Raw genomic sequence first — 17,412 nt, 5'->3', positions numbered from 1 at the left:
TGCAGTAATTTTTGGCAGTATTTTGTCAAATAAGTCAAACAGTGCAGAAAATGTCAGTAGATTGCGGTGATATTAAATATTTTATGTAAACTGCACATTGTCCATAAAGAATTTGATTTCATTTAAATGAATTTAAATCATTGAAATGATCACTCTTGATGAAAAATGGATGCCAGTCCTATGCTAAAGATTTCATTTTGGTTAGGCCTGAATTAGTCATGTTCGGTGATACCACAGACAGCTCTTGCAAGCTTTGGACTGATAAACTAAATGAGATAATTCTGGGCAGGCTGAAAGGGGGGGGGGGGGGCGGGGGGGGGGTGTATGTCTCTAAACCGAGTAGTGTCACAGATGCTGTTTGAGCACAGCAATTGAGATCCATAAACATGGAAGTTATCTTTGATCAAGTGTCCATTGGCTCCGAATTGGAATTTGCTGTCCTTGCAAAGAAACCATCTGATTTACATCCAAAACCCAGCAGCCGTCAACCTCCTGCTGCTTCCTCCGCAGTGGTCGCTATCTCTTTATCAGCAACCTACGCATGCCTGCACTCCCTCACCATGTGTCCCCCCTGTATCATTCCCCACCCAAAAAGGGAGGGGAAACGACACTCCCCCCCCCATCCACCACACCCAAATACAAAACAATGCTGGGCAACACCTCAACGATCACTTACTCATTCAAATGTACGACTTTTCCTTGTTGCGCTTGATTTCAAGATTAACTGCAACATGCAACTATTCAAATGGAAGTTTAAGAGAGAAACTGGAATATTTTACCATCACTAAAAATTTAATCCTGGAAATTAAGATTATTTTTGAGGACAAAAATAATTGGTTGGTTTGAGGACAAGTTCAGGATTGCCTTACACAATCAAAAATATTCAAGTTGCTTAATTTTTTAATTTATTTTTTGGTGGATTGTCATTGAATGTTTAGTATGTTTTAGGTACAAAAAAAAGATAATGGTTACAAATAGTAATTTTTGTGTGGGTCTAGAAGTAAGGAATTATTTCAGGTCCATGTTGAAAATGAATAGGAGTGAATCTATTTAAAATGAATGATCAAGTTTTCATCAGATTTCAGTGGAACGGCACGTTTTTTTTTGGTAAAAGGTAAATGAGACCTTTGAAAACTATGATTTATTTTTAAATTAATGTAAACAGGATAAACACTGCTGGACTAAATCAGCCTTAACAATTTTTAGATTTTTTTCTCTGAATTTGAAGTACCTGTTTTGTTGTCATTCTTTCTTTGAAAGAATTCAAGTACAGTCACATTTGTTTACGTAGCCCTTTATCACAACTGAGTTGAAAGGTGCTTCTGAGGCCTATATTTGACAAAAAAGAAATGATATCGCCTTGATCTAAGTCTCCTAAATGGGGAAAGAAAACATCAAAACCCCAATTAAAGGAAAAAAAAGAGGAGACCGGGAGAAGGGACCATAGAACCTCCACCTTTGAACAGATAATCTGGTCATTCCTTAGATCAGCTCTGTCACACTCCCTCCTGTGCCATGCGGTATTCAAAGACACTGCCCCTCTCAGCGAAAGTCTCATTCAAACGTCTGCGCTTTGACTGGGGTTTTTCATTTGTTTCCTCCTCCTTCCCATACCCCCCTGCGCCAGGGGTGTATAGGCAGAACATATCCTATAGAGGGAACACAGACATACAAAATTGATTGAGATTATGGATTTGCAACTATAGGGCTGATCAATTCATTTGGATATTGTTCGGATTGGAAATGTGATACTGAACTGTTTTAATTCCAGAGTTGAACCAAATAAAATATATACACCGTAGTTTTCGGACTATAAGTCGCACCTGAGTTTAAGATGCAACATGCAAAGAATAAACGACGAAGAGTAAAAATAAATTGCAATGGAGTGAGTATGAATCCCATAATAGTGAGGGTAATTTCTGTTTTGATCAGAATTTATGTAAAATTATCTATATAAAAATGGATAACAAAAGGCGAAATAGGCAGAGAAAATGAAAATGGAAGTCGCATCGCAATATAAGTTGAATTTTTGGTAAGGTAATTCATTCATTCATTTTGCGGGGGGTGCAGGAGCCTATCCCATCTGATTCGGGCTAGGGGCAGGGGACACCCTGAATCGGTGGCAACAGTTCATGCGCACACACTCATACCTAGGGGCAATTTAGCGTCAGACCAGCCGACCATGCATGTTTTTGGAATGTGGGAGGAAACCGGAGTACCCAGGGAAAACCCATGTAGGCCCGGGGTGAACATGTAAACTCCACACAGGTGGGCTGATCTGGATTTGAACCGAAGACCTGAGGGCCGGGCCGCCAGGTAACAAAATTAACAAAATTATCACTTGAGTTGAAGTGGGTTGAAACAACAATCTAATACAAAGTCATGAATTTACATGTCAGTATAATATATGTATACATTTTTGTGTCATACCCCAGGTTCAAGGCTGACGCTGGTCTTTCCACCCAGATTGAGAATTCTACCATCACCTTTGTGAAGCAGGTTCAATCCTGCAGCACCAGCCTCACCCCCTAATTAGCAGAGAAAAAGACCATTAGTTTTAAGGAAATGTTCAATTCTTTTTTTTTACTATTTTCCAAGCAGGTTCGTAGTAGTTACCCTCAAGGCCATAGGGGCGCATGGCACGCCTCTCACTCAGTACAGACAGGACCACTTTGTCCCTAAATAACAGTTTACGAATCACACCGTCCCCTCCACGGTATTTTCCTGCACCTCCTGACAAGGGTCGCAGGGAGAAATGCTCCAAAATCACTGGGTACCTAATTGAGGAAAATAATCAATTAGTTTACTAATTTAACTGATTTAACTGAATTTGTCATTACAGTGTATATTCATATGTTGTTAATGCCTTCAACTGATGCAGAAACTTTTGCACAACTATTTTTTTGTTAAACAGTGGGACTTGTTAGAATATGTGGAATAAAATCATGTAAATGTGTTACTTTTTGGCGTTCTTTGCAAGGTACACCCAGAAAAATGTGTCACAAGTTTACACCCGGAAAATCCCAATAAAAAAATAGAAATTAAGTCACATATTATTTCTGAATGGCTTTGCTATAAAATAACATACCCAAATGTCACCTATTTCATTTACTATGTACTGCAAAACAGTGTATACTGCACTGTGTATGTGTCTATGGGGATTTGTATGTATAGGTTCAAGGACAGCAAGATAATGCAGATGACAGAAGAATGTCTATTTCCACATCTGCAAAGGCTGGTTGCCATTCCTCTCAAAAGGTACACAGTGCACACTGCATAGTGTCCCGATTCCGCTTGCGGAATGAGTGTTGAGACGGCGATATCTTGGAAACAATAGCAATAATGACTTTTTAGCTTGGGGGACAAGGTAATCTAGCAATTACTAGAATACAAAGCATGTGCTCAGTTCTTAAATGAAAATGGTCGGGTTTCATACATATAAACCAATAATAATTGAAAAGTAGTACACTTATATATATGTACTGTAGGAATACTTATACCAAAATGTGTGCTGTATAGTTTATATACATATAATGCAGAGATATCTGATTTGATTCTGGGTTTCTTCTGTATAATGCACATTGTTCTTAATGGAATTTGTTCAAAATACATAGACAAAAGATTTCTTTGGTGGCTCTGAAGCTTGATGTACTTTACTGCATGAGTATATTTAGCATTAACGAGTACTCTTGCTTAGCTTCGGTTATTTTGTCTATTTGCAAATAACTGAAGTAACGTTTTTCCCAAATTCCTGAAATGCATGTTATGGCAAATAAAGAATTTAGAGGCGGGAATTCATCAGAAGTCAGGGTTGGTGCAGGTGCATTTTTTTCACCCCATGTTATATCCGGTGAAAGCAAGGACAGACAACAGAATCTTCCTCTGTAACAGCTGGAGTGGAAGTTCTGGTTTGCGTCGACTGATTGTGACAATCAGAGACAGTTCTATTGTTACTCTGTCCCCTCTTCGATTACAATACGTTATAATTTTGTTTGTTTTCATGTACGTTCTGATTATTTGTATGAAAGTTTTTGCTTTGTTGTGTTCGTCTTCATTAAAGGTTTGAAAAAAAAAAAAATGAATAAAATTGTACTCTGTCCTGCATGCCCTCAGTTTGTCTAAACCCAAAATCCCAAATACTCTGATGGTGTCTGGTGTCACTCCTTTTTGACCGACGTGGCAAATACATTGACATTTTAATCATTACAAGTTGGTCCAAATGCTTAGCTCCGCCCAGTGTCACTCTGTCCTTTTGGACAAAAATACGGACCACATCTATTGGCCGAATCAAATCCTCCTGTTTAACACGGAATGGACATAAACATAAATCTGTTTATGTTCTTTCTAACTAAATAGTGTTAATACAACTATTAGGAATCTGATCATTTACCACATTTTATTGAAATTTACACTAGAAAAAATAAAATTTGCATGGAATGCATAGCGCTTTAGTATCTCCAAACAAATAAAATATGTTTAAATTAGTCAAGAAAATGACATATACTTCATAACACTATTTTATGTGTGTAGGCCTCTGTGCATTTGTGGCCCATATAGTGTGTTTTTACAGAACATTTTGTCACGAAAAGAAAATAACCATTGTATCCTATGGCTCTCAAACAATTACATTTAAAAATATGAGTTGTTTATGGCTCTCTATGTAAAAAAGAAGGAGGGGAAAAGGTAAAGGGGAAACATCTGTATAAGGCATTGTGAATCGTGGGCTGCACGCATGAGCGGCGGATCGGAACGACGCTGGCTGGAATCAGTGTACGTGGGAGTGGGGTTAAGTGTGGCCCATGTCTCACCTCTTTTCCAAAATCTCCGGGTCAGTGATGCGGGTATTGGTCATATGAGTGTGAACACCACTTCTGCCATTCCAGCTTGGACCTGCCCCAGCACCACCAGCGACAGTCTCGTAGTAGCCGACCTTTTCGCTGCCGAATGAAACGTTGTTCATGCATCCCTATTCACAACAACAAGGTTTTTAGCCAAGTAGAATCACTTTGGAAAATCAACAGGATCTTATCACGTCAAGTCATTCTCACCTGCGAGGCGGCGCAGACCTCAAATGCCTTGAAAATGACATCTACAACTCTCTGAGATGTGAGCACATTCCCACCAACCACAGCAGCATTCTCCGAGGGCTGCAGGATGGAACCTGGGGGGATGACGACTTTGATTGGGGCAAGACAGCCCTAAATGCGATTAGAGAGATTTTTTTTTAAAAAGTGTATTTTTTTTTTGGTGTTGAGGCTTCAGTCACAAGCCAAATTACCGGACCTGATTGAGTGGGATGTCCTGTCCAACCATGCAGCGCAAGCAATAAATGAGGGCTGAGAGGGTAATTGCTCGTGGAGCATTGCAGTTCCCCCAAACCTCTGTACCAGTCCCAGTGAAGTCAAAAACAGCTGTACCCTGCAATGGACATTAAATGGCAACATATATTCACACTGGAAATGATTCCACAATACAGTTTTAAGCAACCAATGGAAACGACCAATTGTAATTTTAGATGTTAGCAAATTCATATCACATAAAAATGCAACCATTGGAACATTTTGTCCCTCATCTTAGGTAAAAGATTTTATGGACACCGTTGTTTTACCTAAAACTAGCATGTTATTTTAGAATTTTTTTTAAAGTTGTAAAAACTGATGCAAAAAGCATCATTAGAAAAAAAAAAATACTAGCTGCTTTTTCACAGTACAGGCATATGATTTTGGAATGCAATACGTATAATTAACTGAATCGACACTAATCACACATAAAAAAAATCTTGTCATAATATTCCAAATTAAATTATCTAGAAAATTGGATTAAAACTGTGTTTTGTGTTATTTTACAAACAAAAATACTACAGGTACTGGCTCAATGAACTCCAATTGATCTAATTTATTAAAGTACCACTGAGGTAACAATGACGCTTGAACAAACAAGACTTTTTCATGTTTGTAAAAAAACATTGAAAAAAAACCTTACTGATGACATTATTACCTCAACTTCATTAATCTGGACCCGCAGTCTGATTGGAGTGCCATCATCCATGAAATCCTCCGCCTGCACATCCAAGGAGCCAGTCTGTTGTCGCCGACGGCTCGCAAAGTTTCTCAGCATGTCCTTCACTGCCAGTTCGGCATTACTCTACAATATACACATGCAACAACATTACTAGATATCTACACTTCTGTTTCTTAGTCCATTTATCATTACCTGAATATAGCTCATGTAGGCCTGAACTACAGCCAGCCCATAGCTGTCAATCAACTCTCCTACCAGCTGACTGCCTCTCCGGTTGGCTGCGACCTGAGCGCGCAAGTCTGACAGGTTGTCGTGGAGATTCCGAGTGCCTGAAGACTCTGGGTATTGGGCCGGGGCCATCAGAGCCTCGGTCACAGCTGCAGGAAAATAAGGCATACTTATTGTACTCATCTCATCTCATCTCATTTTTTGAACCGCTTTATCCGCATTGGGGTCACGGGGGATGCTGGAACCAATCCCAGCTGACTGCCGGCCAGAGGCAGGGGACACCCTGAACCGGTGGCCAGCAGGGCACAAGGAGATGGGCAACCATGCACACTCGCACCCATACCTAGGGGCAATTTATAATGTCCAATCAACCTACCATGCAAGTTTTTGGAATGTGGGAGGAAACCGGAGGAGAACATGCAAACTCCACACAGGTGAACCGACCTGGACTTGAACCCAGGACCACAGGGCTGTAAGGCCGACGCGCTAACCACTCACTCCACCGGGCCACCTACTTATTGTACTATTTTAGAAAATATTTTAACCTTACAATTCAATCCAATGGTATCTGTGGTCCCAATTTTTTTTCAAAAATACATAAAAAATGCTGAATCTTTTCTTGTCCTACCTTCTTCCTGGAAGACTCCACCTGTGACCAATTTGAAGGAAATGAACACAGCGCCCTCCTGTTGTAGAGAAGTGGAGTGTGGGGGCATGGAGCCTGGAGTGATGCCACCAATGTCTGCATGGTGGCCCCTACTGGCTACAAAGAATACTGGTCCACTAACACCTTTCCTAAACACCTAAAATAGAAGCAAGGGAACGTTTGACATTGGAAAAGATCAACAATGAAGAAGTAGAGCAAAAGATTCCTTACTGGAGTGATGACTGTGAGGTCAGGAAGGTGACTGCCCCCAGCACGTGGGTGGTTACTCAAAATCACATCTCCATCTTTTAATTTCCCCTGCAGAGATACGATCTAAACAGAAAAAAAACCCAAATAATTTGGTCAAAAATAAGTTAATAAAATCAGCCTGCAATCTTTTATCACCTGATACTGTACAGTCTCCTGCATGGCACCAAGATGGACAGGAATGTGGGGTGCATTAGACACCAAACCCCCATCTGGTCCAAATACAGCACAGGAGAAGTCGAGGCGCTCCTTGATGTTGGTGGAGATAGAAGTTCTCTGGAGAACTCTGCCCATTTGTTCTAAAGGATCATAAAGGGGGACCAAAACAAATAAGGATTTTGCATAAGTGACCTTGGAGGTCTTCATAGCCAATTTTGTGAACTAACCTGCAATGCTCATAAAGCGATGGGAGAAGATAGAGAGCTGTACTGTGTTAAGCTCCGTGCCTACTGCGCAGTTAGGGTCGGAGCCAACTGTCATGCGCACGTCACCCTCTTCAGTCAAATAGGCCTCACAGCACGGCTCCACAAGTATGGTACTGAGGAAGAATTACCATACCTGTCAACTTATACATTTCATGGCATATAACAACTTTTGTACAGGATTTTTTTTAAGATGCTTTTTTTCTAAAACCGATCTTGTTTCACCCATTTTGGGTCTAATCCGGATCTCCTCGGTCACTGGTAGCAGACGAAAACGTAATAGTCGTAAGCGAATAGCGGTTTTCAAAATTGAATTAATATTCAGCCACACTTCTTACATCATGGTTTAACTAATGATTTACTTGAAAGCGGCATTATATTCATCATTCCTATCATTAACTGTTTTCGGCATGATAACATGCTGTACAATGCACCAGAAAACACACTAAAAACAAAATTGAGCATTAAAGACAAAACCTTACTAACTTCAATGTCAGTACCTGTTCTTGTCAATGATGATGGCAGGTCCCTGGATGGCGTGACCACAGTGTAGTTCCTCCCACAAATACACAGCACTGTCATGGTAACCATCCTCAAAGTAACATTTGGTCATCTAGCAAGAAGAGCATAGATGACTCATGATGGTTATCAAGCTGGTTAGTTTTGTAATGTATTGAAAACTTTATGATATTAAGATAAACGTAATGTAAGGCAAGGTAGCCCGGTGACCGAGTGGTTAGCGCGTCGGCGTCTAATTTCTGGTGTCAGGTTGGGCCTCACTGTGGGGAGTTTGCATGTTTTCCCCGGGCTTGCGTGGATTTTCTCCGGGTACTCCGGTTTCCTCCCACATCCCCAAAACATAAATGGTAGACCGGTAGGTTTATGTTTGTATAAGCTATGAGGACATAGTTGTTTGCTTATTATGAAAGAAAGTCCAAGTACCGTAACTGGTTTGGCCTGACCGCGTCCCTTCTTATGTTTGCACATCAGTTTGATGCCCGACTTGCCACAGCCTCTCACTCTGATGTCATCTATCACAATAGGCCTCTCTGGGATTGTGAATCCAAACTCCTTTAGATACCTTGATAGGACCAAAGCCTTAGTTCCACATCACACAGTCACAAATGGTTGAACTCTTTATATACAAACCTCTGAGTAAAGGCAGTGCGGAAATCTCCAGCTTGACAAGTCTGTTCGTTTCGGGGGTAACCAGTTGCAGTCACCATTAGAGCACAGTCTGTGCCTTCATAACGCAGATGGAGAAAAATCTCAGTGGTTATTTGGCCACTGCAAAGTTAAGAAAGATGAATGTTACTTTCATGAAACAAGACTTTCTTGCAAAAAGCAAAAGAGTGTGAGGAAAAAAACTAGTGCTACTAACCTGTTGAACCCACGTACGCACAATGTGTCGTGGCAGCGTTTTGAGAGCGATTCTACTCTACAGTCAAGCTCGGCGAACGAGTTGGGTTCATATTTCAACGAGCAAGGCTCCTGAACTTCCTCCACAACGTCCGCGAGAGCAAGACCATAGGCTGAAAGCACACCACTGTACCTACACAGGCGAGCAAAAAAAAAAAAATACAATAAGACAAGTAATTGGAAACTAGCAATTAAAATCACAGGTGCTGAATGCAAAAAAAAAAAACCCAGCAAAACTCCTAGGTATTATTTTTACTTATGTATATAGACAGTCTTCATTCCAAGGGCTCGGGCGATTGCACATGCATGTTGTCCACCGGCACCGCCAAAACACGCCAATACATGTTGAGTTGTGTCGTGGCCCTTTGCCTAGAGTGCATATATGATATTTAATATTCATTGTATTAGACACTACTACAAAAACGTAGATTTTGCTTAAGTACCTGAGTGAGGGCTCGAATTGGCCGACACATGGCCTCGTTTGCCACTCTGATGAATCCCATGGCTACGTCCTCCAAAGTCATCTCAGATTGTTTTTTGGGCAAAGTAGAGTTTTTTGAGTGCTTTGTGCCATTTCCAGCAGCCTAAAAATATAAATGTATGAATGAATAAAAAAGAAAAAAATGAAAATGATGATTTTTAGTTCAAATTTCACTCACTGGCAAAAACAATGACCAAAGTCACTTGAGTCTAAGTCTGATTTTAAGGGTTAAGATTAGGCTAAGCATGTGCAAGCATCTTGATGGTTATATGATGATAATAATGTGTGTGCGTGAGACAAACAGCTTGCTGTAATACACAACTCAGCCAATACAATCATTGTTAACAGGTTCAATGATGTGAAGTAAACATAAAGATTACTTGTGATTGGTTAGACGATAAGTAGTGGTTGATCTCTTGGGTCATACGACGGAAATGACTCATAGTCTCCTCCTTGGATAGTGGTTCATTTTCGTTAGGACCAAAGATCTTGGGAAAGAACGAAGGGAGGAGGCGGCCTAAAGCTAAGTTAGCATCTGTCACAGTCAAAGGACCACCTAGGAAAATCAAGCAAATATTACATATTACATTATTTTTAGTTTAAGGCAGACAATGAGTGTTTAAACTTATGGACATTTTGGAGCTACTGAAAACAACAGCAAATTCGTGCACAAATTCCAACTTAATGTGCAAAAAAAATAATTCTTATACATAACAGAAATCTAAATATATCGTTGTGCTGAAATTGCTAGTAAGAACAATGAAATTCACATGACAAAAAAAGGGACTGGTTGATTCTACAGCTGAAACAAAATAAAAAGCATATGTAAGGAGGGGAAAAAAACAACAAAAATACAATCTTAAAATATATTTGTAATTTTCCTAGTACATGTAACTTGCCAGATATCCCCATTTCAAAATACTATGTGAAATGTTTCACAGGAATTCAGTTAATGACTGAAATAATACACATCACAATTAATAAAGCAATGGTGGTTATATCCATTACCCTTGCGATAGCAGGCCGGTCCTGGATGTGCCCCAGCAGATTCTGGTCCAACCATGAACATCGCTGACCTAAAGAACAAGGAAAGATGACAAACACCATTCATCAAAAACAGATGCCATTGTACCTATTTTTTACTGTACAGTATGCACAGAATCTTCATGTGGAGTGTCAAATGGAAAGATAGCAAACATACTCATACACAGCACTCAAGTAGGAGTACAAAAATCCTTAAAAACTGTGAATACTGCTAAAAAAATATTTATACTTAAGACCTGAAAGAGAGCTGTGAGCCTCCACCAGCTGCTACGGTATTGATGTCGAGCTGGGGTGCTTGCAGCGTGACTCCCGCTGTGGTTGCCTCGAACACATGTTCAAACTGACCCGCATAACGACTCACATCAGTGGACGTGCCTGCAAAAGTACAGAAGAGGGGAATTTTCTTTAGTGGACGTAAAGAAGTATCTTTTGTTGGAACACATTTTTTGGGGTATTTGTGAAGCAATACCAGAAACTTACCGCCCATATCAAAACCAATCACAGGCCTTTTCTCTATCTGGTTGTAAGAAGTGACAGCATAACCCACTACTCCACCAGCTGGTCCCGATAAGACTGCACGTGAACCACAGAAGTGCTGCATGGGAGTCAGACCACCGTCTGACTGCATAAACAGGACGTCGACATTCTGTTGACAAAAGGTCATTTAAAATGAACTCGTTGAAGGGAATAAAGGGAAAATTTCACAATTCTAATTTTGATGGAAAATGCAGAAAAGTCAATTATTGCTGAAAACAAAACAAAAAATAAGTAAACCAAAGTGAAAAACAATTCATTAAACCGAACTTCAATTTAAGTCTATATGCATTAAGTGTTCCATGCACGATTTGAATATTGGTCATCTAATGACAATGCAATGTGTAATAAGCAAGTGCACTAAACAGCATGGAAAGCTATACTACTGCCAGTGTTTTGCCCCCATACTTGACAATTCAAGTTAACGCAATTAATTTCAGCAAGTTAATTGTGTTTCTCTTGTTGACCTGAGGTGCAAATATACTCAAAACAACAACTGAAGAAAACTTGAAAATGTGAGTCGCCTCTACTCTAAACCTTTTTCACGTGTGTCATTACAAACAATCCTTCTGTCCAGGTTTTATACCTCTTCAATAATTTATGAATTAATATGCAAAGTAGTTCATATACTGCAGTTCTACCAATTCACAATACCCAACCACTTTCTTAAATATAGCATCTAGAAAGTGCACAACTGCTTTTTCATTGGCCTATTCAGGAGGCAGGACGCAGTACTATTTCTAGTACCTGGTCAGCATTCCACAGGCTAAACTTATGGAAGAGCACAGCTATAAACACACTTTTTGTGACTGCTTTCACAGACACAATGAGGCAAGTTGCTATTCCTGTTCCTGAGTCCGTTGCAAATATAATACAAATTTGACTTCTACGCTAAGAGCATAACTACTACTATATAGCCTGTATAATTTTAAATAAAGTACCCACACTGAATTAAAAGAGGATACCTTTAAAGCACCTTTGAAACCAGAGGTAAAGCCTTTAAGATACTCCCGGATTTTGGGGGTGAGGTACGCATCAGCGCAGACAGTGTAACCTCGAGGGACCGCCCTGACCATGGGCATGATCTCGGAGGACAGAGACACTTGGGTGAAGCCCAGTTGACGAGCAAGGGCACCCACAGCTTTTTCATGGTCGGACCACCTTAGAAGAAAAAAAGACAGTGAGGGAAAACTGTGAGTGACGAAGTACATAAATGCACAGGTGTCTGATTAAAGGAATCAAGGGGGGCTAGATATGAACCGACGCCAATGACGGCAAAAAAAAAACAACCCAAAAAAGTTCCAAGCAAAATAGAAATTATTATTATTATTATTAGAACAATTTCATACAACGATTAGCCAATATTGATCCATATGCGGGGCACATTAGCCTGTAAGGCGGACTACGGGTTTTCAAGAGAATTGAAGTCTTTGAGTTGCACTTTATAGTGTGGAAAATACGGCAGTTTCATACCTTTGGATGTAAAAGGATATGTTGCAAAATAAAGTATAACAGATGAAAACAAGTCATGTTTCTTTTCAACACAGCGCAGTATTCAATGAGATTTTTTTTTTTTACTTTGGAAGTTAGAATACATTCATTTGAATATTAGTGGATATGTGGCCTAAAATAAAATACTAAGAAACTGCACTGACGTGTAGGAATGAAGCAGAAGCACAGCCAGACTTGTGATTCCACGAGACAAGACTCCTCTAAGGTCCTTCTCCACAGTTTCCAGATTGAGCTCTTGCCACACTTCCAGACGGTCCCCCGTGCTGCCTGAGTATACACAGCAAAAAGGAAATATATACAGTAAAACACATTAATATGAGACATACAAAACCTATGACACTACCAATTTGGTACTTTTTTTATTCTCATTTGACTGAGACAGTTACAAAAGTAAATGAACTAAGGCGCTATTTTGATGCATCATCCTACTATCTTGTTAGAATCTGTACTTTACAATAACTCTTCATAACAAAATACTAACATACAGTAATCCCTCGATTATCACTACTTCAGTTATCGCGAATTCACTACTATGCAATTTCGTTCTGCTATCAATTATTCTATTATATATATATATATATATATATATATATATATATATATATATATATATATATATATATATATATATATATATATATATATATATATATATATATATATATATATATATATATATATATATATATATATATATATATATATATATATATATATATATATATATATATATATATATATATATATATATATATATATATATATATATATATATATATATATATATATATATATATTTTTAAAGTTCATAAAATGTGAAAATCTACACTGATACTCTTAAGCGGAAGTATTTTTTTTAATAAGGGTGACCCTACTTTGCGATTTTTCGATTATCGACATCAACAGTGCTATTTGAGGGATTACTGCTGTCTATCATGAAGAAAAAAATATTTTTGTAAATGACTATATTCCTTAATGAATACATTGTGTTCAAACAATTTATAATATAGTATCTGCAGCGACTTTCTCACCAAGTAGTATATCCATTCATCTATAAGCACATGCGTAAATAAGGGGCAATCTAATGTTATGGTATAATCAGGAAAGAGGGATGTGTGCACTATAAAAATATAAATAATAAAATAAAAACCTGTGACAACACGTTTGGGGGCTTTTCTGGGCAGCTTGCAGCCATCTTGCATGAGGACGACACGCTCATCCACCTCTATAACCTCTTCGTATAGGACGTCAGGCAAGGACACCTCCTGTAAATGCACTTAGGCATATTATACACGTAACTTATAATTGAACATTAAATGGCCCTAATATTTCAATGGATATGACTGCAATATGTTTTGGGGAAATATGTCTAATGTGGTTCTCAATTCTCCACTACCAATGTGGTTCTCAATAGTTAAATGGAGATTGTTCCCATTTTAAGACCTCGAAGAGTGATTTACTTTTGAGTTTCACTCATTAATTTACTGTGTGGTAAAATAACAATAGGAAGATGAACAATGTTGGCATCTTCGTGTTCACGTTGTGTAGCATGTGGGTCCATTGACCAGGCCAAAAATTGTGTCTTTACACCAATATGTTTGTCAATAAAATAACTGGAGGAATAAAATCATCTTTGTGGATGCTATTATCATTACCAGATGAAATAATATTTGTCAGTGCCATAGGGAGCAAAAAAAAAGTGAGTTTACTGCAAAAACAGATTGGCTTTTACATCCCATTAAAACTACAGCTCAATTGTATGCGTTTTTATTTATTTAGATATTTTTCTTCATTTTATCTGTAATGTGTTTTAACATGCATCTCCCAAAATGATTTCTCATTAACCTTCAAAGTGCACCCTCATAGATAAGCAACCAAGTGAACCATTAATGGTTCACTTGTTGGAGGGCAAACTCTAAGACAGTTCTTTGAATAATTATATAACAACATTTCCCCCAAAAGTTACTAAAGCTCTAAAAGACAATAATTGACTATTTATTATAGTTTGAGTTTTACCAACCAGGTCAAACAGTTTAGGCCTGGCTTGGGTTCCAATATGAAGCAGGTCTTTAAAGCCTTTGGTGACCAGCAAAGCTGTCCTTTCCCCTTCTCTCTCGAGGAGAGCGTTGGTGGCCACTGTGGTCCCCATTCGAATCCAGCCGATCAGAGAAGTGTCGACAGGCTTCTCCCGAGGGAAAGCGCGTCCCGTTTCCTGCCGGTGAAGGCAAAGACATCATACAAATTCGGTTAAAAATATTAAGGTAAAAAAATGGCATGAATATTTATAGGAAGGTCCAAACATGGGATTGAACCCTCAATTTCAAAACTGTGAAGCCAATACACTAACCACCTGACCACCGGGTCACTATGTGGCATTTAATACAATATAATTCCTAGTTATTTTATGACTTGCTCTATGTGTGTTGGCTAGAAAAAGCATCAGACCTTTCTTTCAATGAATATTAAAAAAAATGACAGTAATGTTTTAACATGTTAATGACTGTGGTTGTAGATCTCACAAAATATACTCCTAGATTGTGTTTACCTCTTCCAAGATTCTGCGGATGCCCTCGGTGGGGGCGTCTTTGTAGTTCTGGGGGTCACGGGAAAGCAATTTGAGAACCCTCTCCCGGCCATCTGGAAGACGAGCGAACACGTCCGTGAAGGTTCCTCCTCGATCGATGGCAAAGTCAAACTTTCCTTGAGTGAGGGCCATGTTTAGCAGTGAGGTCACCTGGAGTGTAATGGGAAAAGTACTTGCACAATGTAACGAAACTCAACTATGCATGGGCGTGACAATCTAAGAACAACACACAAGTTACGTATTACACTCCTCTATTCACTACCATTTTCATGCTTTAAAGCAGGTGTCTCAAACTCATTTTTTCTCACGGGCCAAGTCGTAGTTTCAATTTCATCCAGACGGCTGGTATATCTTCCAACTGGGCTGCCAAAATTAATTGATTAATGATTCGACAGCATCGGGCTGATAAATAGGTTATTTTTGGACATTATAATCTGCTCTTTGAGCCATTAAATAGCAAATATTCTCTTGTATTGGATATTTTACATGTATTTACAATTTTATAATCAGAAAAGAAAGCTAATATTAAGTCAAAATTGTGTTTTTTTGTTTTTTTTGTTTAATAGATAAAAAGTTAATATTGCATTTTTGAAAATCTGTTTATTAACAGTGAATAATAAAATAATAAAGAAGAAGCATTATTTAGATACTATTAAAGAAAATGCAATTATTGATTTAAAAAGGGGAAAAGTCAGTGACCCGGTGGTTGAGTGGTTAGTGTGTCGGACTCACATCTCTGGGATCCTGGGTTCATATACAGGTCACATCCACCTGTTAGGAGTTAGCATTTTCTCCAGTCCCCCCCCCCACACATTGCAAAAACATGCATGTTAGGCTGATTGGACACTCTAAATTGCCCTTTATGCCCTGCAATTGGCTGACCACCAATTCAGGTTGTTTCCCACCTCTGGTTGTAACTCAGCTGGGATTGGCTCCAGCACCCCCCGCGACCCTAATGAAGATAAAGCGGTTCAAAAGATGAGTTGAGAAAACCAAAGTCAGCACACATGATTTACTTTCTTGGGCCGCACAAAATGATGTGGCGGGCCAGATTTAGCCCCCTCTCCCCCAGTTTGACACCAGTGCTTTAAAGGCTGCAAGTTCAAATGACAGTAGGGTGTTAAATGTGATTTTTTGGGGGGTTATTTCTTGCGCAATGCATGTTACATATTTACAACGCTTTGACAGCTGAAGATCAATGGCAAAGTGGGGGCGACTGCAAGGATACTTGCAATGTCAGGGGTATATTGCATGAGGCTAAATTTTATGTTCTTCTACTTGTGTAGAAATGTTACACGTGTATTTAGTAGTTCTGTCTTTGTGCGAGGCACGAGGTTTAGATTTGATACTCGCTGTGGTGCTCGACTTTTTTTTTTATCCTGTTAGCATATCATGTCGGTTTCGATGCAATCGTCAGCCTAATCTAAGGAAAAAGAAAAGGATTTCAACTCACCACTTGTTAATTCTTTAAATCGTTGATGTGTGCAGCGTCTCCCGTCAAATGTCTTAACAGACTCACACGCCAAACGGTAGCTCCGCCCCTTCTATAGTATTAGTTGATTCCATCAACTGATCGCTAGAGGGCGGTTTTCAGCCGCTGTGATTTAAACGTAAATTGCTGAAGATGGTTCACTTTCCATATGCATAGTTTGCTCATTTCTGTGGAAGTCAAATCCAAACTGTGTTAATCTAAAAAAAGTCAACATTCCTGCCTTTGCAAGGAAGAAGCAGGCATTCCCTCCCCGCCCGTCCAATAATTCTTTTTCTCACCACTAGGTGAAAGCAGTTAACCCTTTCAGGGACAATGGTTACCACAGTGGACAGGCTCAACACCGTTACCCATTATTGGGCAAGTGACTGTTTTTGGTAATTAAGAACTAAAATATTAGTAAATTTCTTTTAAATTACTTGAACTTATTTTATTTTAATATTTAGTTTGATACAATTATGCATTTTAAAAATACAATCTTAGTATTAACTGTTAAACTAATGTAATTACAAGCAATACAAACCAAATATGCAGGCCCAGCAAATGAGTGTTTAGTGCGTCAGCCTCACAGTTATGGGATCCTGGGTTCGAATCCAGCTCAGTCCACCTGTGCAGTCTCCCAGGGCCTGCGTGGGTTTTCTACAGGTATTCTGGTGTCATCCCAGATCCTAAAAAAACAGTCAATTCACGGTGTCCCCTGCCCATAATTAGGGGATAGGTGCTGAGATAGGCTCCAGCACCCCCTGCGAATGAATTAATGAATGA

The 17,412-nt window shown here is 39.1% G+C and overlaps 1 protein-coding gene across 1 annotated transcript; it reads right to left on the bottom strand.

The window, feature by feature from the left end:
• Positions 1 to 882: 882 nt before the first annotated feature.
• oplah (5-oxoprolinase, ATP-hydrolysing) lies at positions 883 to 17,141 on the bottom strand. The gene is made up of 28 exons (XM_077735845.1): positions 16,612 to 17,141; positions 15,120 to 15,308; positions 14,595 to 14,786; positions 13,725 to 13,839; positions 12,718 to 12,841; positions 12,028 to 12,223; positions 11,009 to 11,174; positions 10,765 to 10,903; positions 10,493 to 10,560; positions 9,865 to 10,040; positions 9,447 to 9,587; positions 9,260 to 9,372; positions 8,966 to 9,136; positions 8,734 to 8,871; positions 8,527 to 8,665; positions 8,085 to 8,197; positions 7,549 to 7,700; positions 7,301 to 7,461; positions 7,127 to 7,228; positions 6,878 to 7,052; positions 6,214 to 6,398; positions 5,998 to 6,144; positions 5,284 to 5,418; positions 5,049 to 5,198; positions 4,809 to 4,966; positions 2,617 to 2,777; positions 2,431 to 2,528; positions 883 to 1,649 (listed from the first exon to the last, which is right to left on the bottom strand). Exons 2-28 carry the CDS (start codon positions 15,288 to 15,290, stop codon positions 1,497 to 1,499), a joined length of 3,939 nt encoding a protein of 1,312 aa, XP_077591971.1. The 5' UTR covers positions 15,291 to 15,308; positions 16,612 to 17,141; the 3' UTR covers positions 883 to 1,496.
• Between the last annotated feature and the right edge of the window lie 271 nt (positions 17,142 to 17,412).

Source organism: Stigmatopora nigra, chromosome 16 (genome assembly GCF_051989575.1).
Source record: "Stigmatopora nigra isolate UIUO_SnigA chromosome 16, RoL_Snig_1.1, whole genome shotgun sequence".
Classification (NCBI taxonomy): domain Eukaryota; kingdom Metazoa; phylum Chordata; class Actinopteri; order Syngnathiformes; family Syngnathidae; genus Stigmatopora; species Stigmatopora nigra.
The sequence above is the reverse complement of the archived record's forward strand: the minus strand, read 5'-3'. Positions and strand labels throughout refer to the sequence as shown.

Excerpts from the sequence above, each read along its gene's own strand:
- oplah (XM_077735845.1), bottom strand. The coding sequence starts at position 15,290 with ATGGCCCTCACTCAAGGAAAGTTTGACTTTGCCATCGATCGAGGAGGA. Across the intron at positions 7,229-7,300 it reads AGGAGACTGTACAGTATCAG|ATCGTATCTCTGCAGGGGAA; the intron begins GTGATAAAAGAT and ends TTTTCTGTTTAG. Across the intron at positions 2,529-2,616 it reads GCGCCCCTATGGCCTTGAGG|GGGGTGAGGCTGGTGCTGCA; the intron begins GTAACTACTACG and ends TCTGCTAATTAG.